This window comes from Choloepus didactylus, chromosome 7, assembly GCF_015220235.1.
Source record: "Choloepus didactylus isolate mChoDid1 chromosome 7, mChoDid1.pri, whole genome shotgun sequence".
Lineage (NCBI taxonomy): Eukaryota > Metazoa > Chordata > Mammalia > Pilosa > Megalonychidae > Choloepus > Choloepus didactylus.
The window spans coordinates 45,727,304-45,750,891 of NC_051313.1; the positions used below are offsets into that span (position 1 = coordinate 45,727,304).

General features: G+C 38.1%; 1 protein-coding gene across 1 annotated transcript; it reads left to right on the forward strand.

Moving 5' to 3' along the window:
- Positions 1 to 9,088: 9,088 nt before the first annotated feature.
- POPDC3 (popeye domain containing 3) lies at positions 9,089 to 23,510 on the forward strand. Its single transcript, XM_037844084.1, has 4 exons — positions 9,089 to 9,207; positions 19,939 to 20,670; positions 21,598 to 21,706; positions 22,708 to 23,510. The coding sequence occupies exons 2-4, from the start codon at positions 20,186 to 20,188 to the stop codon at positions 22,987 to 22,989; spliced, it is 876 nt and encodes a 291-aa protein (XP_037700012.1). The 5' UTR covers positions 9,089 to 9,207; positions 19,939 to 20,185; the 3' UTR covers positions 22,990 to 23,510.
- The last annotated feature ends 78 nt before the right edge of the window (positions 23,511 to 23,588 follow it).

Consider the following 23,588-nt stretch of genomic DNA (forward strand, 5'->3'; position numbering starts at 1 on the left):
AACTTTCTTACCACCCTTTTCTGCCAGTTTTTGCTCTCTAGGTCTCATTTGTCAGCTCAGTGTCAAGAGAGTTGCAACTGGCTGTCTACAAATATGGTAACCAGTTCTGACCCATCTGTGTGTGCCTCTGAGATGGAGGGAAAGTGTGAGCTGCTCAAAGTTAGATCAGTTGTTTTGGTTCCCCTTTCCATTGTATTTGGTTCATTTTTATTTTCTTTTCTCTCAGTCACCCATTTCGGTTAGTGAACAAAAGTCACACAGCGAAGAAATATACATGGCCTGAAATCATGTGTAAATATGTGTGTGTGTGTGTGTGTGTTTGGTTTAGGTAATTTAAAAAAGCATACTTGAAAGATAAACCAGCAAGAACCTGGAACTAATGTAACCAAATTTCCTATTGTGTTATACATCCATTACAATCACATACTTGTTGGTGGCCAACTGAATTCAAAGGAAAAACATGTAGAGCACAGGCTAACAATCCTTTCCCAGATTTCAGAGAACAGCTTGCAGTGACTCTGTTTCGTCAAAGGAAAGCTGGCTGTGTTGCAAGAATGGCTTGCTCATTCTTCTGATGAATTAGTTGTATTCATGTGCCAGAAACAAAATAACAATCTGGGGATGATTTCCGTAAAGCTTGATGGTTCATCCAAATGTGATTAACACAGCCAAGGATTTTTGCCCTTGCTACTGCAAAATAACTCAGAGGTTGGGTTAATCAGGGCTAATCTCTTCTCCACATTTGAAGAACTGTGCTAGTTGATTTTCTTTCTTTTCTGCATAGTAGTTCCTGGGAGAGCCATAAATAAACCTCTTGGTTTTCCACTTTGAAGATATTTTAGTGAGGATCAAAGTATGAAATCTGTCAGACTAGAGATTAATTTCGGGGTGGAGAGAATCCCATGGGATAAACAAAGATGCAAAGTTTGTAACAAAATAGTTACTAAATAAATACTGACTTTTAAAACTGCAATGTGGCAGATGAGAAGCCACAAACACAGACTTGTCTTTATCTATACTTTGGGAAGTAGTAGAGGATTGTGATTATGTTCACAAACGTGAACACCTGAATGATTCGGGGTTTAACACTGGCTCCAGGATTTTAGGTTAGAGTGGGAACTGCAGTTACTTGCTGGAGACTGCTATATACCTCAATTTCTATCAACAAAGAGGAGTAAAGGTATCTAGCAACTTCAGTGAGAAATTGAATGAGATAAGTAAGACTCCTAGCAAAAGTAAGTGCTCAACAAATGTTCACTATTCAAGCCAGTAGCTGTTTATTAAATGGACACAATAATTATTCTTTAGGTCATAATAGAGATCAGGGGAAAAAGTAAGAATTTATCTTATTTAAATATAGATTAGTGTTAATTCACTCATTTCTCCATAATTCACACTGCCTTATTCATGTATACTTGGTAGATTTTAAAAAACACTGCTTAATGCATCTGAGACAGCTTATATACAGGAAGTTTTCTGAATACATTATGATTTGACTATGGCAAGCTGACTCAGAAGGTGGCAAAACAACTCACTGTTTGGGTACAGAGCATAATTTCTATTTTAAATATCATAATCCTTTAAAAGGGATCTCAATCCTGAGTTTCTTTACCAGTCAGGATTTGAAATAGAGCAGGGAAGGAAATTAAAATGAAGTAGAATCTGGATTAAATGATGAGTCATTCAGATGCCAAATTCTGTGCATTTAATACTGGACTGTAATGCTTCCTAAATTAGTGATAAAGACAGGGCTGTGTCAGAAGTTCCCAACCTGCTACACAATAGAGAAGGAATATGGTGGAGTGGTGAAAGTCTTGGCCTCTTGAAGCCCAACTATCTGAGTTTGAATCCAGCTCTACCACATGTGCTATAAAACCTTGGGAAAAGTATCTAATCTCTCTGTGTCTGAGTTTCCTTTTCTAGAAAGTGAGGACAACAGCAACACCTGCCTGTAAATTTGCAGGAGGATTAAATGCCTTAATACATGTAAGCTAATCAGAACTGTACCTGACCTATTATAAGCAGTTGTTACTTGTTATTTATTTTGATGAGCATATAGGACACATTCCAAGATTTTATTTTTTGTCTTTGATTATTATTAGATCTGAAGGGACCTCATTTTTTTCTTTTTTCTTTTACCTTGTCCTAAAAATCTGGGGATGTACCTTTAATCTCATATGCCTTGACTACTTCAAACACTGCTCATAGATAAGGCTTTTTCGTCCCCTATTTCATAGGGATTTCCACGGATTGAAAGAGATATTTCTAAATCAGGTTATCCCTCCTTGAGGACTATAAATGCTAAGTTACTTATCTTCAGGGCAATGGTTTCAGAAGCACTAAGCTTAAAAAAAATGGGTTATAGAAACTGCTTTGTAAACTCCTGAGAACAATGAAAATGTAAGGTAAATTTTCACTCCGAGAAGTTGGATCTTATCATGGAGTCAGGTTCTACAGTCAGCATTTTAAGGCACAAATAAAGGATGGTCAAAATTGCCCTTGAAAATCCTTCAGATTGCCCTTAGAGCATAAGAGAGCTCTGATTTTCGGTAAGTCCACTACAGACACTTTTTTCTCTAGCTTTGGAACAGATCTCATTTCTTTTGGACACCAGATGAAGTAGTTGGCTTGTATTTAAGAACTTTTTGTTTGAAAAATATGTACAACATAAACCAAGCCCTTTATGTGCATTTTCGTCATTTACTCCTCACAAAGACTTAATAAAGTATTACATAGGAAGGACTGAGGCAAAACAAAAGGTGAGGGCTTGCTCGCGGCCAACATCAGGCAGACTGAGGAGCAGAATGGTGATCTCAGTTCTCTTGGGCAAGGGAGCCTGTATTTCCTCTCTACAACCTGTTCCCTCTGCCTAGAATTACTGTTACATGGTATTGAGGGATACAAATTGCCCTTTGGTCTAGTCAAGGCTGTTTAGTGTCTTACTGGAGGGAGCCGTTGAGTTTAGAGCTCAACTTCAACTGAATACAAGAAATTGGACAGAGTCCAGACAAGACTAAGGAACTAGTTTGAAAGTAGTCCCAGGAGGGGTTTGGTTTACGAGTGGAAAGATTTAGAGAGGAATAGAAAGGGCATTACTGACTCTGCTGGGTTTTATAGCCATAAATAAGTTATGCAAGGAAGCCGAGGAAGAATTGGCCCAGGCTGTCTTCCTGCCTTGATTGCCGCCTGCTTGAAGATGGAGCTGGATGTGCAGCCTCTTGAGACTCCGTTGCATCTCACGATTCTAGGAATCCACCCCTAGACTTCACATGGGGTAGAGTGGGAGAGGATTTTGCCAGAGGCTGTTTACAGATACCACTCCACTGATTCCTGGAACACCTCTATAAAGGGTGACCAGACGTTATTGTCTTCCTCTCATTTAATAATGGAGAAATGAGACCCAAAGAGTCAATTCACAGGAAAAATGACTCTTTGACAGGCATTTCTTGCCCGGCTGCCAGGAAGGCGCCTGAATGACACATCAGCTTCACAGGCAAGGCTCATAAGACATAACTGAAGCAATCAGCTTTAGAGAAATAAAGGACACTGCCACCCACACGCCAAGTGTCCCCGCCTATCCTCCAGGCCTGGAGGAAGGGCCCGGAGGGAACTTAGAGACTCAAAATTTGCTGGTCGGTGGATACAGGTGAAAGGCACCTAAAGGCTGGAGCCACCTACCTGTAGCAGCCCAAACAGCCCATCCCCTCTGGGTAAATAGACCTGTGAAGAGACCAGGTACTCAAATTGCCTGGTCAGCAATAAAGTCATGATGCTTTATTTATTTATAAAGGGGGTTTTCAGTACTTTTTTCTAATTATGTATACAATATCATTCAATGTTAAAAAAAAAAAAGGAAAAAACAGAAAAGTGTAAAAAATAAGATAAACATAGATAAACATCACTTCTAACATCAAAGATCATATATTTATTATACATATATTTTCCTGACAAAACTGAGATATATAATAGTCCATTACATGGATAATATTAATAACAACAATACTGATGAAATGTCATATGTGCCAGACATCATGCTAAGCTTAATTTGCTTTATCTTGCTTAATAAAAGTAATTCTGGAGAGAAAATGAGGATTATTTCTAGGGCCAATCCAGTGTGGCACCTTTAAGGAATGTGATACTTTCCTCACCCTACCAAAAAAAGGAAAAAAAAAACTATCTAGCATCAAAATCCTTTAGATCATTTTAATTATAGCCCTCAGCAGTGTGGTTGATATTAAAATCTAAGGAGAATAAGAAAAAACTAGCATGAATGATAAGCCTCTAAATCAGTAAGGCCCCCCAGGGTCTGCTAATGTGAAAATAAACAATGGCCCACCACACTTAAACTTCAAAACCAATGGGAAAATTAGCAGTCTAATCTCGGAACTGTTTGGAGTTCGTACTTCAGCAGCACTTTCTGTAAAGATCCACTGTACTTTTGAGTGCTGCAATTTTTACTTCTGTAACTGTTAAAGATGATGCTGATACAAATATTCTACATAGTGTCATGAAAGGTATAATAAAAAGGACCAACACATCTAAAAGAAAAAGGTTTCAATTTTGTGTGACCATAGCTACAATTTCTTAGTAACATGGCATTTGGAATATAATGTAGAAAAAATAATTAATAAAAATCTTAAAGTCCTCACAGAGGAATCTACATTTCTATTCTCTTGTTTCCTCTTCATTTTAGTTGGTTTATGTTTATATTTTATCAGTGACTTTCCATCTCTCTTCTAACTCTGAACATTAATTCTCCTCTCTAGAGCTAAGAGATAATTTGTGATTTAAAAATCCTTAAAGGCTACTGAATTGTAATATGTGCTTTTTAAATTAAAATCTTATCAAGTCCTAACAGAGGACTTACTATTTGCATAATGCTTTTTTTCCTCTTTCCAGTGTGTCTCAATTCCAATTATTACCTATAAGGTAGAAAATTAGGCATGTCCCATTCACTGTTACCATGGTTTAAAGAACTATTCCAGGTCAGTCAGGAATCAGATTTAAAAGTGTGAGATGTGGGGTAGAAGATATTTAACAATTAACCTGCTTTCATTCCCAAGTATATTTCCTTTGGAATTTGGGTTTTGGAATGAGCTGCCAAACCAGGAAAATCAAGCTTTTCCCAAGTCCCATAAATGGCAGCATTGACACAGTCATTTAGTTCTGGCCTCAAGGGGCCTCAAAGTTTGGCTGTGGTTGAACTGCAAGTTTTCACCCTGGAGTAGAGTAAGGCCGCTTTACAAGTGCTTAAACATAGAATTACCATACGACTCAGCAATTCCACTCCTAGATATATACCCGAAAGATTTGAAAACAAGTACTGAAACAAAAATTTGTACCCAAATAAATGTTCATAGCAGCACTATTCGCAAGAGCCCAAATGTGAAAACAACCCCAAAGTCCATCAACTGACGTATGGATAAATAAAATGTGATATATCCATATCATAGACTACTATTCAACCAAAAAAAAAAAAAAAAAAAAAAAAAACCGAAGTTCTGATCTATGGTCCAATATGGATGTACCTTGAAAACATTATGCCAAGGCCAGACACAGAATGTCACATATTCTATGATTCCATTTATACAAAATGTTCAGAATAGGTAAAGCCATAGGGACAGGAAGCAGATTAGCGGTTGCCAGGCTGGGAAGAATGGGAAATGGGGAGTGATGACTTAATGGATCTGGGGTTTCCTTTTGGGTGATGAAAATGTTTTGGAACTAGATAGTGGTGATTATTACAAAACATTGTGAATGTAATTAAAGCCACTGAAGTGTATAGTTTAAAATGGTTAATTTTATGTTATGTGAATATTATCTCATTAAAAATGTGGATGGGACAGCAATGTGGAATACACTGCAGCCATTGGCAATGATTTTGTAAATGTGTATTTGCTGACACAGATATTTTCATGGCCTTTACTAAGTAATAAAACAGGATATAAACTTTTTTAAAAAAAGCAAAAGAGGATGATGAAGCAAAAGAGCAAAAGATCCTGAGAGAGAGGGAGAGAGAACAAGAGTCAGGGGAAAAGAGAGAAAGGTAGTAGAATAAGGAGGAAGCAAAAAAGGGGAAAAGAGAGAGGAGGAAAGAAATATGAGAGAGAACTAGAGAAAGAGAAAAAGAAAATGGAAGGAAACAGTGAGAAAGCATATCAGTTTGGCAAACAATTTAGAAGTTTAATAGTATCAAGTGTCAGTGGGAGTTGTGCAGAAATGAGAACGCAGAAAGGAGCACTCCCTTACACACCAGGTATCAGTGTAAACGGTCACATCCACTTTGGAGAACAATTTGGCAGCGACTAATAAAATTAAAATGGACATATGCAGAGCCCCACTTTTGGGTGTATAGCCTAGGGAAATGATTGCACATGGGCCCAAGGAGTCAGGCACAGAGCCTTTGTTTGTAATATCAAAATATTGGAAACAACCCAAATTCCTTTGGATACATAGTTATATACTAATAAAATAACATTTTGCAGTTTATACCACATATATTAATATGAAAAGAACGCCAAGCTATTTTGTTGTCTGAAGAAGATAACTGCAGAATGACACATATAATTAGATGCCACACAGAGTACGTATTAGTTTATGAGATTTTATTCATGTATTACTTGTATAATTAAAAAATTATAGTAGTAAAAAGAAAATGAAAAATACAAAGAAAGAGAACCAGGGAGATTTAAAGAGGCATTAAAAAATGAAGGAAGCAGGGAAAAGAAAGAAGGAAGGAAGAGGGTAAGCAAACCAGACTGGATTTGTATCCAGAAGTAGGGGCAATTGGCAAGCAAGTACTCAAGGGGAAGGACAAAAGAACATCACAGAAGTCTTGGATTAAAGCTTTACCAAGCTAAGTGGATATGGAAAGGCATGGTTTAGTACTTAACCTGCTCCTAGTTCTTTACCACAAATATGCCTCACTTTGCAGTGCACTTGAGTTGTATACATTGAGTTGACTGTGTTTCTGTCCAGCCACAGCAGTTTTAGCCAAGAAAACATCCCATGGACCTGAAGGGAGGAGAGTGGAGCCCAGACTCACAGTCTTTGAAGCAGAAACGCAGCTGGAAGTCCCAGGGAGCCCTAGACCTCTGGCTGATCTGTGAGGACCTTTTCATCAGACTTTTTGTGTCATGGAGCCTCTGCAATGAAGATCAAGGTGAGGAAATGCAAGTGAAGGAGCAAAAAAGAAAAATCAGAATGCAACAGGACAGCAACATTAAATGCAAAACCTATCAAAGAATGGATTACACTCTATGTACTGAAACGTTGAATATCTGAACAACACATGCAAGTTACCAGAAACTTAGTGGCTTAAGATAGCACACATTTATTATGTCACAATTTTGGTGGGTTGGGAGTTCAGGCACAGCTTAACTGGGTCCTCTGCTTAGGCTTTCACAAAGCTGCAATCAAGGAGTCGTCTGGTCCACATTTTCATCTTCAGGCTTGACTGGGAAAGAATCTACTTCCAGGGTCACTCGGATTGTTAAGAAAATTAATTTCCTTGTGATTGTAGGCCTGAGGCCCTTGGCTTCTTGCTGGCTGTTGACTGGAGGTCCCTTCAGCTTCCCGAGGCCACCCACAGCAAATAGAGGCCACCCATGGTTTCTTGCTACGTGGACTTCCCCAACATGACTACTTACTTCATCAAGCCAGCAAGAAGAGTCTCCAGAAGGAGTATTCTGGGAAGACAGTCTTTTATAATGTATATTGTATGCCTTAGAAGCAAGACACATGTCCCACCCACATTCAAAGGGAGGGGAGTCCACAAATGTGTGAATGCCGGGAGGTGGGGGTCATGGGCTACCTTAGAACCTGTCTCCATATGAGCGTATCTTCATTAACTCTGAGATTTTTTTTTTCCTTTTTAAAATAACTTTGAATGTAATCCTTAACATTTTTTAATTTAAAATACTAAATAAGCAGTAAAATCTAAACCTAGAATATACCTGACATAAAAATTCATGACCTTTTCACTTCCCTAGCTAATTTGAAACCTATATGTATACACTACAGACAGCATCCACTTCACACTGGATCTCCAACATTTCAGTAATACCCCAGAATGAAGACCTGAGATTTTGCTGGGAAACCATTTGTGGTTTCTAGCCACTTATGAGTTGTAGCAATTCCAGGATCTTTGACCTTCAATCCAACATCAACTTCAATCCAGGTTACTTTTTCATTTGTCTAGATTCATTGTTTTCCAAATTGCTCTGGGGATCAAAAGAAACGTTGCTTACTCAATAAAGGTTTGTTCTTGGAATTATTGTTACCGACATGGTTATTATATAAAATGAAAGGGAGGGTGCCGACAGAGGAGAGAACATGGAAATACATGAATAAGGTGTGCGATTCACTGACCCCTCACCAACCAACAGATAGTTTGGCCAACAAAACAAAACTTTGCTAATTTCATCGGAAAAAAAAAATAACTTTCATTACTGCCTTAAATTGCATGCATTGCTTATTACCGACAAACTTCCTTTTTTATTTTTTTCTTTTTATGATTGTCTATGCCCACTATCCATTTGTTTTTTATGTGTGTTTTTTGAGATATTCATTGGTTTAAATAAAGGTATTAACCCTTCTCTATCCTATAAGCTCAAATATTCTCTGGTTATTTCTCTACATTTTGTTTATGTTGGGGGCGATGGGCGGGGGTAGACACAGATGCTTTTCATTACAGTTGTCAACTCTATCGCTCTTTCCTTGCCGTTTATTTCCTAAAACAGTCTTGATTTCGATTACATGTAAGCGTTGGTTGGAAGAGATTCCTGCCTAGTAAAGTAGCGAACACTAGGTTTATTTTATAACCGCGAGCAAAGAACACATCGGGAAAGACGTCTTTGCAAACTTTGGTCCGCAGCCCCCACTTCGTTTACCTCCAGTCCTGCAAGCCCGCGACCGCGCCATCTGCACCCGGGTGTTAGGTCTACGCTGGCCGAGGCGGAGCGGCCGCCCCAGCCCGCCCCGCTATGCCCGGGGCGCGTGCCCGTGCCCGGCCCCCTCCCGCGCCGCTCCGGAGCCGCCTGCTGTGGCGCTGAGCCCGGGCGCGGGGCGCGCGCCGGCCGGTTGGCAGGTAAAGAGCGCGTGAGCCGGGGACCAGGGCTTACGCGCCGGCGAGGCGAACCCCGCGCTCTCGGCAGGGGAACTTCCTCCCGCGCCAGGCTGGAGCTCCGCGCTGGCGGGAGAAAAAAGGTAAGGAGGGGAACCCAGGGGGCGCCGCGGCCGCGGCTTTCCCGGAGCTGTCCGCACTCTCGCACCTCGCGGCCGCTTCGGACAACTTTCCCCGCGCGGATTCTCTCCGACCGGCCGGGGTTGGGGGCTGCCAGGCCTCCGACCCCCGGAGCGCCCGCTCACGCCAACTGCACGCCCTGGGCTCTCAGCCGCACCGCTTGCAGCTCGGCGGGGTTGGGGTCGGCGGCTGCGGGCTGCGCCCGTTCTGGCCCCTGAGGACGCGTGTCATGTGCCCTAGAGGCCTCCTGTGAATCTTCCTTCCAGATCTTCTCGCACAGGTCCGAGGACTCCGTGTGATCGGGACCAAGTCCACCCCCATTCCACTCTTGACCAAGGCACCTTAGAGCCCAGAGGGAAAGGCCGGATTCGCGAGAGGGAAACGGTGGTCCGAGGGGCTCTGGCAGTTAATCTTATGCATCGCTTTGGGGAAATGCCACGTCTGGGAGTTTCCTTTCCCTGTCTGTAATCAAAGGGACTGACTGGGGCCAGTGTTCTCACACTGTGTGGGAAGCAAGCTGTCCGGGTTTCCCACTTCATCAAAGGTCGCCGGGACCTGTTTTCCACCTTTGGAGACCACCCTGCAAAAAAGAGAGAGAAAGGAACAGAGGGAGAGAAAGAGAAAAATATTTGAAAGCCACCTACTTACTCCGTCACCAAAGTCGATTACAGTGGCATAAGTTTTGAAAGTCTGTATCTTAGGAAAAGATTAAAGACACTAATTGAAATACAGTAAGAGGACTATGGCAATAATTGTTTTAGCTAGGAGACATTTGCAAAAAGTGAAAAGTACTACATGTAAATAATAAATGGAAACGTATAAGTAGAAGCCCACTTTTTAAAATAATTTGATATAATAAACTTCTAGAATGTGACTTTTCACTCTAACTCTTGTACTTAGGTATTTTGAATTTGCAAGCCTGCAACCTGCAGTTGTTTCATGACAGTCTTAAGTTATTGCTGCCTGCTCGTACTAAGGTTTGGTGGCTATTTTTTCTCTTATTTTTAATTCCGGAATCAGTTCTGTGTGGCATTAGGAAACCAATCAAGAACTACACAGAAGAGAAAATATTAACTGAAATCTGATCTCATTTTACACATTTGCAGAATGAAGTGGTCAGGCTGATGCCAGATGATCTCTAAGGCTTTCTCCTGCCCTGAGAGTCTGTATTCTCTCTTGAAGAATTTAGAATGCAAATATTAATTGATGTAGAGTAAGATATTACCTGTCCTAAAAATTTTATACATTTAAACTGGGAAACATTTGATGATTAAGTTTCTTTAATCATATCGGTCTCTCAAAAAAGCTGAATCATTGTGCATCCTGTGCTTCTAAATGGAGACATTCTGTGCTATTAAGTAAAAATGTGTCGTGGGAAACCCAGTATCCCCATCTTTTTACCATAAGACTGACTAACCATAAGATATGATTGGAGCATTCACATCTGCTTATTTTGAAGCAGTTTCCTGGAAAGATCAAGAATAGTTAGGGAGTATTTACTATAGTACATGAGTATAGCAACACAGAAGCAACATGGCAGATAAGTTTCAAAACTGCTTTGGAAAATATCATGATAGATATACAAGCCTGCGGGTTGTCATTTAGATCGGTTTTTGTAATTGTGGTTGTAAATCAGCTGGGATTATGTGAATTTATCTCCAGTTAATGGAAGAGTATATGGAATCATTATTTAAATTTTTAAAAGGAAAATGGAAAATGTATCTCCCTTTTATCTAAGTAGTTACAGGAAAATGTTTTGAAGTGAAAGTTACAAGAGATAGTTTTTTAAATTAAACAAATGCCAGGACCTCCTCCAACTGAGAGAATCCAGGGAGTAATTCAGAGTGATTTAAAATGACACCTTCTCATTTTGTGTTCTTCAACAGAAGTAATAGTAACCTCCAGTGGCTCTGAAACACCCTGAAATTGGAGGGAGGAAGATGGGAGAGTTGGGGGGTTGGGAGCATCAGGACTGGGGGTGGGGTGGGGGTGGGAGATCCAGAAACTTGCTGACCCTACAGAAGAATTTTAATCTGCTTGAGCCTCATTTTCCACTCTAAACAATGCTGAGAATACTGAAATTGCACAATTGCTATGACTCCTAAGTGGGTCAGTGTTTGTAAGACCTAGTGCCTGGCATGTAGTAAGAACATAGCTAATCTTCCTTGGAAGGTGTTTGCCTATTGACTGAACAAACTGTAGGTGGGACAATAGGTTACAGATTGTGCTTTAATTCAAAAATACCGTGTGGCAAAATCTTGATTAATATTGAATCTGGGCAATGGGTATATGGATATTTATTAGATAACCATTGTCTCTACTTTTGTATATGTTTAAAATTACTCATCAGAAAAAATTTTTAAGTATGATTCTAAAAAAAAATTGTGAGACATTTCTAATCTGGCATTTCATTTTAATGTGTGTGGTTTTTTTCTTTTGATTAATGAATACATAAATATGGACTGGAAGTAAACACACAAATTATAAATGGGAGGTTGATGGGTGAGAAATGGTATTGGAGAACAGTTTATGGTGATCTTCAATTTTGTGTGTGTGGTATGTTTTATTTCTTTTATTATAAAAAGAAGACCTAAAGAAAATATGACAGTGTCATTTGAACTGGTTGTTGGGTTCATGGATTTTCATTATATTCTTTGATAATTTTGTATTTAAAAATTTTCAAACTAAAATAAGAATCAGCTGGTTTTATAAAATCATTTAAAAGAACATAGACAATATGAATGTCAGTATTAACGCATACAGCAACTGTTAAAAAAAAAAAAAAAAGGCTGAAAAAGAGCCCAAACTTCAGTTAGAGGTATGAATGAAGCAGATCTGGTTAAGACTAGGGTAAATCAGGCGAAAGGGTAAAAGTTGAAACTGACTGTGTGTTAAAACTTCAACTTCCATGTGAGACCAAGGGAAGAGATGTTTATTTGGTGTAGGATCTATATTTTCCAAACAGTATAAGTTCTACAGTCAGTTTGTTCAAACACCACAATTACATGGAACTTTGAATAGAAAGTGAGCTATATGGGTCTATATAGGTTAGAGTGAAATAGCAACACATTCCAAAGTAATTTGGGCAGAGAATAAAAATATATATTTGGGGCCCCCCTAAAGAGCTGGGGAGGATGCAGAGGTGTTGGACTTCCTCACCTGATTGTTGCTGATTTTCTCACAAACGTTGGGGACTAATGGCTTGATATGCTGAGCCCTCTGTCTTGGGTCTGGCCCCTATGAAGGTCATTACTGCAAAGGAGAGGCTAACCTGCTTATAATTGTGCCTAAGAGTCTGTCCCTGAGTGCCTCTTTGTTGCTCACATGTGGCCCTCTCTCTCTAACTAAGCCACCTTGGCAGGTGATCTCACTACCCTCCCCACTACGTGGGACCTGACTCCCAGGGGTGTGAATCTCCCCGGCAATTCAGGATATGATTCCCGGGGATGAGTCTGGACCCAGCATGGTGGGATTGAGAACATCTTGATCAAAAGGGGGATGCGAAATGAAAAAAAATAAAGCTTCAGTGGCTACAAGATTTCAAATGGAGTTGAGAGGTCACTCGGGTGGACATTCTTACACACTATATAGATGACACCTTTTAGGTTTTAATGTATTGGAATAGCTAGAAGTAAATACCTGAAACTATCAAACTCCAACCCAGTAGCCTTTACTCTTGAAGATGATTGTATAACAATGTAGATTACAAGGGGTGAGTGTGATTGTGAAAACCTTGTGGATCACACTCCCTTTATCCAGTGAATGGATGGATGAGTGGAAAAATGGGGACAAAAACTAAATGAAAAATAGGGTGGGATGGAGGGAATGATTTGGTGTTCTTTTTTACTTTTATTTTTTATTCTTATTCTGTTTCTTTCTGGTGTAAGGAAAATATTCAAAAATAGATTGGGGTGATGAATGCATGACTATATGATGGGACTGCGAACAGTTGATTGTACACCATGAATGACTGTATGGTATGTGAATATATCTCAATAAAACTGAATTTTAAAAAAAAGAACATAAACAATGCAGATGTATACAAAGAAAAAAAGTAAAAAGAGGATCCCACCATCCAGAAATAACCATCCTTAACATTAAATGAAGAGGATTCTATGTCTTTATTTATTTATACAGATAGAGGAATAGTTGCTAGATAAAAGATAGAAATGCTTTCCTAAAACTAGGATAATGCTAGGGATATATATATTTTTTTAATTTTATGATATTTAACGGAGGAAGAAGAAATTGTACTGAAATTAAGAAATTGCCAAACTTGACATCAGTACTTCTTTATCCTGAGAAATATCAGGTCCTAAAAAAGTCATCCAGATTAAGAGAAAAGATTATGAATACATCTCAAGATCAGGTTATTCAAAACATATTTAAATTTAGACAGTGACTCTGTTATGAGAGATAAGATATTGGCACTTTTATACTATACTTCCTGTAGTTTCACTTCACTCGTGCTCCAAGTTTTTTCCTATATTTATATTTTTATGTTGTGAAGATCTATAACATTTGCACATTGCCTCATAAACCTCATTTTGGATATTATTTAGTCCTAGTTTTATGACTAAGGAGAATCACTGCTGATCACTGGTTCTTTATCCTTGGCCTCTCAAGTATTCACTTTTAAATTTTGATTTGTCTTCTTTTTTTTTTCATCATGTGTTTTTTTTGTTTTTTGCTTTTTGTTTTTTTTTTCCCCAAGAAGGGTTCATTTCCTATACCCTTCTATGTCTGAGAATGCCCATATCTTTTTTTCTGTACCTGAATTACTGTTTGAATGGTTGTAACCTTTTTGGGTGCAGTTTCCTTTTCTCAGAATTACATAGCTCTTGATCTATTAGTTTCTGGCATTTGATTTGGCTGTGGAAATGTCTAAAACAAGTCCCCAAATTTTCCTGCATGCAGTTGATTTGTTTTTCTGACTAGAGTCCCAAAGAGTATTCTTTCTATTCTTTAGGTTTAGTAACTTAGCTAGATTATGTCTTGGCTTAAGTTCTGATTCAATTTTTCACGGAACTTGGTGTGTTCTTTCTATTGGCAGATTGAACTGATCCTAATTTCAGGATAATTTTCTTCCATTATGAATGCTTTTCTTCTTCCGTATTGTGATTCTCTACTTCAAGGACACCAATTACTTTTCCATTGGCTTGTAATTATTCATATATATATACACACACACACACACACACATATATATATCTCTTCTATTTTGATTTCTCCTGTGTTTTCTGTGCATTCACTGTGATTGTCTAAGTGACTAAAAATGTGTCTGATTCATAAGTGAAGATGTAGCATGATATACACACCAGTAGGTCTAAGAATGAGGAGATTTGGATTCTAACTTGGCCAAAGCTTTCTTAAAGAGGAGAAAAAAAAAACCCACCCCTCCTCCCACTCCCAGTGTTCTCATAGCTATGAAATGACAGAGTTACTTTATGAAGGATCTGACAGAATGAGTACTCAACAAATGGCATATTTTATTATTATCTTTATTCTCCTTCCAAGATGGGGGGAGGGGTGGTGTTAAAATTCAAGTTCCAAGTGCCTGTTGCATTATAATTGTTCTGGAAGCTACAGTGCATGAATGATAGATAGCGCCCTGCCTCCTCTATTATAAAGAGGAAATTTAATCAACTCAGAAAAAAGAGATAAACAAAACACCTTAAAATTTTGTTTGGAGTTTGTTCTGGGGTCAAAGCTTTGTTTTCTATTCTTTGTATTTGTTTTCAAATTTAAATGGAATCTTGGCAACCTCACCGGCCGTGGTGTACCCTCCTTGACCAACGCTTGGTCAAATAGGAAAGGAAGTTAAAGATGAAGATTCTAACTGCACTATGGGGAAAAGTTATTTCCAATAAAGAAATTTTGTTGGGAAAGGGAAGGCTGACATAAAAAGATGTACATGTGGTCAGTGTAGAATAGGTTCATTTGACCTAATATGGAACTTAGCAGCTCTGAGTTCTCAAGGTTTCAGACTGGCAGCCTGTGGCCACATCTGGCCTCTGAAGTTTGGCCTGCTCAGCATTGGCTCTTACATGGAGGTTTGTAAAAATATTATTTAGCTGCAAGCATTTTCGAATCAGGAGGGTTCCCATAACATCTGGATTTCTCGTTTCTCTTGAAAAATCAGATAATTTGGCAACAGTGGGCTTGCTACAATCAGCTGGTGCTGAAGAATTACCTTCTCTTTTGGATGGGACATGCAGCGCTCCTGGTTGATTTCCTTATACCCTGCTTCACTAGTTGATGTTGGCTGTTTGGTTGCTGGAAGGACCATTCATGTATCCCCTAGTGATGAGGTCTAACCTCCTTATTTCAAAGGAGTAAATTGGCCCAGGGAGTTAACTGTGGGAGCCAGGTCAGTCTTGCATCCGGTCTTGTCCTGAGAGGGCACACACTGCCCTTCTCGTTGACCTCAATCTTAAGACATGCTTTAAAAATACATTCTTGTATTTGTACTGTTAGCCAATAACAAGGAGTCTGTATAACTAAAGAAATATAATAAGAAAAGAAGTGGTTGCCAATGAAGTATTAATACTCATCAAAATTTTTGAGGAACTCAGGTCTCAAAATAGTTTTTTTTAAACTATGGGTAGTTGGTTGGCAGACACAGTAAATTCTCATCTTTAATGTGTGCAGTGTGTCATCATGGCAAGAAACAAAAAGTCCAATGTGCTAATAAAATCTTTTCAGAGGATAATTTCAGTGAAAGTATATATCTTACTGATTATTGTTAAACCACTTTACTTAATAAACATAGTGAATTTCTTTTAAGTTTTGTGTAACACGTCTTTAGAGTCAAATCCATAAGAACATGGTAGTTTTTGCGCTAAGTTCAGGAATTTCAGTATATCCTTTAGTGCCAGTTAGTTTTGTTGCTACATTGCCTAAAATCTGGCACATGGAAGTGAAATGATGTGGTATAAACTACAAGCTTTGGTGTCAATAAACTTAGATGGAATCTTAGTTCCTTCACCTATTAACAATGGACCTTGAACAATTTACTTACCTTTTCTGAGTTTGAATATTCTCATCTGTAAAATGAAGATAATAGGACCTTCCTCATGGAATTGTGAAGATTAAATGAGATCATTTTTTAACTGTGACTGGCACATAGAAGTTGCTGAGGAAATGTAGCCTCTTGAGGAGAAGTAGAGAAAGCTAGCTTAAGGAAACAGGAATTGAGCATATGGAACACATACCAAAGTTGGCATGTGCTTCCAATTAATGAGTAGAGTATTGGTGGAATTTTGAACTTCTGAGTTGCCTGGCAACCAAGAGTCACTCAATGCCACAAGCTACCAGGGTTGTTTTCGTTTTTAAGGAAATCTTAAGGAGCTCAAGGTTGTAATAAGACAAAAGGATTCCTCTGTGAATTTGGAGATGTGTCAGATGTTTTAAAAAAAGCAAAAAGCAATGCCCAACCCCTCACTGTCTTTGGCCAAACTGTCTTGGATGTTGGGATCCTCCCCACTTCTGTGCCTCTAGGTGACAGGAGATGGTTAGACCATCCGTTAAATTGGGTAGAAGGTGGGATAGAGAAGGCAGAGTATGTGCACTTCTATACCAATGTATTCAAACAACATTCATTTAGTGCCAGGGTTCAGAAATACAAAAACATTTGTCTTTGCACTTGCTGCCCTTAAGAATTTCAGAGTCTAGGAGAGAACGTTAGTCAATGTTGAATAATAATTCAACAAATTATTTCGTGGGTGGCTTTCCTTGTCCCAGGAACTATTCTAAGTATGGATTGAGTAATACAAGCAGATATAGCAGGGCCTACATATCCACTGTTAAGACTTTTATTTTCCTGGCAAACTGATTCTGGAAGAATATCCCATTTTGGTCTCCCAACACAGTAATATCTGATTCATTCCTTGAAAGGAGGCATTGCCTGCTGCAGAGAGCAGGAAGCTGGGGATAGGAGGATTTGTGTCCCCACCCACTGCTGTGACTTACTACCTCCTTGACCCGGAGCAAGTGACTTAGCCAAACTTGTGCCCTGCTTTTCTCATTTTTAGCTGGAAGTGATGGTTTAGATTCTGCCTCTCTCACAACCTTGATAAGTGTCAACATTCTGAACAGATAAATGCAGTTTCTGAGCTAATCCTTATCAGTCTGCCACCGGGTTTACATCACATTTCATTGCATATCCTTGTAACTCCTTTTACTTTTCTTCATTCCTTTTTAACTCTGAGTCTGACAATTTAAGGGGAGAAAAGAGGGTGGGGGTGGGGGAGCTTGGAACTATTGTACATATTTGTACTTAATATTGACTCTGTCATTTGTATCTCCTATGCTAACTTCTCTTGCAGGGAAGATCAATTTTATTGCTTAAGGAAGAAATTCTTTGTGCCACTTTGGCATTTCAACATTTATTTACCCAAAAAACATGACTTGGGGGCCTCCAGGCCTTTAAAGCAGGCAGCTGGCTGGTGAATCATGTTCAACATTTGTCTTGCTGCTGCCACGTAGCAGAGGAACATTCATGCTTGTCACCTGCCCCTGTCACTTCTTCCTCTTCTAATAAAGCACGTCTGTTTTGGTGACTGAATAAAAACATACCAAGCGGAGAAGGGCTGGGTGTGGAGTAATTTAATCAGGGCAAGTCAGTGTGTTGTGTTGAGTAATACAGTATCAGAGATAGGAAGATGGTTTGGGAGCAGCTTATTGAAATAGAAACAAACTGGAAAGGGCCAGAAGCTCATTTCCTCTCATAATTTAATGGGTCACAATCCTGGAATGTAGGGGTGCCAACATATCCCCGAAATCAAGATTTTAAGGGAAGAAGATTCTCATAAGCTCCTTTCTCAAGTCGCCACAAACATTTTAAAAGGCCTTTCTCTATTATCATCATTTTAACTTTTTGTTGAGGATTATAAATTTTTAAGGAAGTTCAAACCAAAGTTCAGGGCTCTACTAGAAATGCTCTTTAATATTGGCTTTAGTGGCTATGTTTTCTCATCCTGAGAAATTGATTGATTTAAAATACCCTCATTTTAAAAGTAAAACAGCAGGGAGACTGACATTTGCAGTCTGGTATTTCATAGTTCTCCCTTACTGTATATTTTTTTTAATGTCTCTGTTAATATCCAATTGTGTCGACTTTTGTATTTTGTTTAAAAGGGGGGATATTGAACATTTAGAGTGCCAGTTTGCTTCGAATCTCATAATCTTACAGTGATTTTGGGGGGAGAGTGATTAGGGGTTCACAGAATGAAAAGTGTTTGAAAACAAGTTAAGTGGAAATAAAACTGTGATTGTAAGTTGCAGGTCTAAGTTATTTCTGTCTCAATCTCTCTCTCTTTTGAGAACATCTGGCAGTGTTCTTAAAGTCATTACTCATCAGGAAAGGAAATCACTATCCATGATGAAAAACTAGAAACTTCAATAACAGCAGCTCCTTTATTTCCATTTCTAGTTTTGTTCATGATTACACTGTTGTTTTCACTCCAGATAAGCCATTTTCATCTCTGTTTGTGAATTTTTTTTTCTCTGGGACAAGCTCTGTGATATCTGATATTTTATTAACAGGTGTTCTGGAAATCTATTTCAAAAATAAAAACACTAAATATAGCATGAAAGTTCAAGGCTTTTGGAGGTTGTTACAATTTTTTTAAAAAAAACATCAGTTTATGAATGAATGCTTCACATTAAAACCATTTATTGTTAGGAAACCTGGTGGAAAATGATACATATCCTACAGCTCTGTCATCATGGTTCATTCTCTCCTGACTCAAGTCACATTTTAGCATTTTTACCGTATGGCTAAAAGGGTAGCGAATGTATATGCAGTGGAACAGAGCAGGTAACGTTTTTGACCATCTGGTAAATTAGTGTGTAAGTAGTAGGAATTATTCATTTATTATTTATTTAGTTATGTGGATGCAACCTTTAACCTGAAATAAGCTCTCATACAGTAAAATAGTACTGAATTTACATTTTTCAAATAGTTTCAATCTAATTCATTAAGTATTTTCACAGTCTACTATGTGCTCTTAAAATTTGGCTCCTAGTTATGTGTTTCTTGTGGTTATTGATTTATTAGGGTTCCTTAAAGTGCCTAATTAAAAAAATTTCTTCCATGACAGGTTGGATGATTGGATCCAGCACCCAGGCACCCAGGCTGCAGTTCTGCCCTGCCAGCCACCACCCTGTAGCCTGAGGTCAATTACTTAGGCTCATGGAGACTCAATTCTTCATCTGTCAAGTGTGAATAATATATTGTCAGACGGTATCCCTTAAAAGAAGGACCATGGGTTGATGCACTAGAATCACTTGGGGAGTTTCTTTAAAATGTAGACACCTGGCCTCCCTACTTCACAGACTCTGATTCAGTAGGTCCAGAAACAGTCTCAGAATCTCATTTTTTGTCACTATCCCACATGTTTCCAAGATACACTGAACCACTGTTATGGAGACTGGCAGGTTATAGCACTTTGGTTCCTTGAAATATGTGTGTCTAACTAAAATTTCTGTAGAAAATTTATTATTAAGCATAACTCTAAGCTACACTTTTTATATTAAAGAGATTAAATTAACACTTGATTGCATCTGTACTTAAAATACACTAATTTCATACAAAATAGGTTGTCAACTTGCATAAGTAATGCTGTTGATTCATTAAATATACCACTCAGTTCTCCTTCTTGCTTAATTGGATGATTTATCCTCTTGCACAGGAAACAGCAAAATATTTATGGATATATCTGAATCCAGAGCCCAAATGAACTTCAAGAAATGAGTATGGGATTCTTGGTTTTTCAAGATCTATACACATCCAACGCTTAATTGCCACAGATCCAGTGCCCAGACTTTCTCTGGTTTTGTGAAGACCAAGCAAAACTCTGATGATGGAAAAAAAAAGGACTTAATTACTTACATATCATCTAACATCAACTGAAAAGTGAACAAGGTGGTGGTACAGTCATGGAAAGAAATTCAAGTTTATGGAAGAACCTAGTTGATGAGCACCCAATCTGCACAAGCTGGAAACAAGAAGCCGAAGGGGCAATTTATCATCTTGCCAGTATTTTATTTGTAGTAGGTTTCATGGGTGGAAGTGGATTCTTTGGGCTTCTCTATGTCTTCAGTTTGCTAGGACTGGGCTTTCTCTGCTCTGCTGTGTGGGCTTGGGTAGATGTCTGTGCAGCTGACATATTTTCCTGGAATTTTGTACTGTTTATCGTCTGTTTCATGCAGTTTGTTCATATTGCATATCAAGTTCACAGCATAACCTTTGCAAGAGAATTCCAGGTGTTGTACAGTTCCATTTTCCAGCCTCTGGGGATCACTTTGTCTGTCTTCAGAACAATTGCCTTGAGCTCTGAAGTGCTTACATTGGAAAAGGAGCACTGCTATGCTATGCAGGGGAAAACCTCCATTGATAAACTCTCTCTGCTTGTTTCAGGAAGGTTTGTACTCTTGGTGCTTGCATTTCTTTCCTCTGTGTGAAGTTGTATTTCTTTCCACTGTGTTTCTCCATCTCTGTGTAGCCTATGTTTGGTGGAATTTAGACACTGAGACTTCAGAAAGTCTTTGGTACATGAATCATGGACAGAAACACTTGTTTACTTGAAGCAGGAAGTAACCTAGAAGCTTAATGTTTCTTCCTAGAAATCAAATGAAGTGGATCTTAAAATTAAAGTATGTGTTCATTTATCTGGCCACTCAATTTACTTCCAAGCTAATCACTGAAAGTCAAGAAAAGAGTGATGTCAGCTTAAATTAATGGACTACGTAAGTTGGCATGCAGAATATTTTAAATAGACTGTCCAATAATACATTGTTTTTTAAGTAATACAGAAAATTTAAATTTATAGTTATTGATTTTTTTCAGTAAATTCTAGCAGTTACCCACTGGCTAGAATTTGGTGAGGGGACAGGCACTTCAAGAATACGTAGAGAAAATAAACTCTGAAAATCAAAGATTTGGGGGAGGACACAATAATATGATTAAAAAGTTTAAATATTTAGTTTGCAGGGGTATTTATAGTATAACTCCTTTATGTTCTTACATGTCATCCTGCTTAATTTAAAACCTGATTGGGTGCTTTGGAACTCTTTATTGAACTATAATAAATATACATAAATGTGCACATATCATAAATGTAAAGCTTGATGAATTTTCTAATTAATTTCCCTCAGTACTGTGTGAGGAACGTCAGTATATGAATCTTAGAAGATGGTATGCCATTTATTACATGGTATGAACTTAATTTTGCCCTTCAAAAATCTAAAAGACAAAAAGGTCTTCAGAGATCTGAAATACCCATTGCTCCTCCCCAAAATGTATTCTCTTTCTCCTTCCTTTATAAATGCTGTTCTTTGTGTTTTGGTAGGATCAGAGTGACAGTTGATGGAGAATTTCTGCATTACATTTTCCCCTTTCAGTTCCTGGATTCTCCCGAATGGGATTCACTGAGACCCACAGAGGAAGGCATTTTTCAGGTAAAGGATAACTAGACCACATAGTTAACACTTTCTCTTCCAAACAGATAAACAATGCTTGTTTAAAAACAAACTGTTAACAGCAGATGAGGCAAGAATAATTTAGAGTTAATGTTGGAAGGTACTTTGCAGCATATGTGATTTTTCAATTCTGTGTGATGCCTGCTAATTAAAGTCACTGCATAGGCCCAGCAGTGAGGGGAAGACTGGTATTGTAGATGACAGGTAGGAGGCCATGATAAATATTCTTGAAATCATCTTTCCATGGCTGCATTATTTGAGAATTAAAATAGAATTGATTGAGAGTTGACTACAAACTGAGCGCTGCCAATGTGATAGTTTAGAAAAACACCAAGAACAATATATCTGCCCTTATTCAAAATAATTGGTTTTTAAAATTTTAAATGCTGATGGATTTCAGTTTCAGCAAGAAAATGCTAAATTTACAATTACTACTCTGCTGCTGTTTTCTGGTAGTTTTGAAAGATAGTCATTTCAGTAGGTTCCATTAATTACAGTGTACTATTTTCCTGTGAATTAATATGTATAATGTATACCAGTGTGTCTACATTTATATAAATACAAATACATATACTTATATAAAATAAGTGTGTATATTTTATGTTGTAGTAAAGAAATTGGATTGTGGTTAAATGTATATAGTTTTTAGGACTGGATTGGAAATTTTTCTCTAACATTAGCCAGTTTTATTTTATTTTTTATCAAGTAGCTCTTGCCTCAACAAAATGTAATATATAGATACCCAGACTTAGAAAACAGATAAATTGGAGATGGGGACAACATTGTGATTATTCATGTTACAAAATATATATCTAGTAACAAATTTTGTAGTTGTGGGTCAACATATTGCAAAGTTAAAAAAAAAGCAAGGTGAAATTCATTTAAAATTTTGGGGGTCAAAAACAAATTGGAGAGAAAAAACAGTGGCAGAATTTTTCTTGCATCCTAATCTTTTCTTACCTGTGGTCTTATGTTTTTAGGTAACCCTCACAGCAGAAACTGATTGTCGATATGTTTCTTGGAGGAGAAAGAAATTATATTTGCTCTTTGCTCAGCATCGTTACATCTCTCGCCTGTTTTCCATTTTAATTGGCAATGACATTGCAGATAAACTATATGCTTTGAATGATAGAGTATATATAGGAAAAAGATACCACTACGATATTCGGTTACCCAACTTTTATCAAATGTCAAGTCCAGAAATACCCAGATCACCCCTAACAGAATCTTTTTGGAATTCCAGACAATATTGTGATAAATGACATCAGAGTCTGATGTTTTATAATTATAAAAAAGACTCTCTTCATCATTCCCCAAATGAAATAGCAAAATATAGAAAATTGAGCTCACGAATATTTTTATAACTCAAACTCAGAGGCTAGATGCCAGTGCCAGCTGTTTTATTCATCTCAACTTCTACATTGTGAATAAATTTTTCACAGTTTTCTTGTATTTCTTATTCTTATAACTGGGGGGGGGGAGGTGTTAGTAACTATGGGAAGTTTACCTTTTTTGCATCAGAAGTAGGAGAATGAAATTTTGTATTCTCAGATATTTTATCAGATTTATTCAAATCTATTGTTGTGCCCTCTCAAGTTAAGCTTTGTTTCCCAAGAATCAGCCAGCAAGTGCTGAGTATGGGTTGCTATAGTCTACAATGGCATTTCCAGAATTCGCTGTATTGCTGTAACCTCTGATGAAAGATAGATGTATTGTTGTGGTGGGCAGCAATTATTTATTTTTAAATGTGAAGTTATTTTAAATGACCAAAAAGTAGAATAAATTCTAGAGATGTCAATATGCCAATCTTGAAGACTATTTTGTTGCCACAAATGATTCATCAGCTTCATCTTTACAATGA

Bases quoted from the DNA above. Each gene is read 5' to 3' on its own strand.
- POPDC3 (XM_037844084.1), top strand. From the start codon at position 20,186: ATGGAAAGAAATTCAAGTTTATGGAAGAACCTAGTTGATGAGCACCCA. The intron at 20,671-21,597 runs GTTTGTACTCTT...GTGTTTTGGTAG, and splicing joins TCTCTGCTTGTTTCAGGAAG to GATCAGAGTGACAGTTGATG. The intron at 21,707-22,707 runs GTAAAGGATAAC...TTATGTTTTTAG, and splicing joins CAGAGGAAGGCATTTTTCAG to GTAACCCTCACAGCAGAAAC.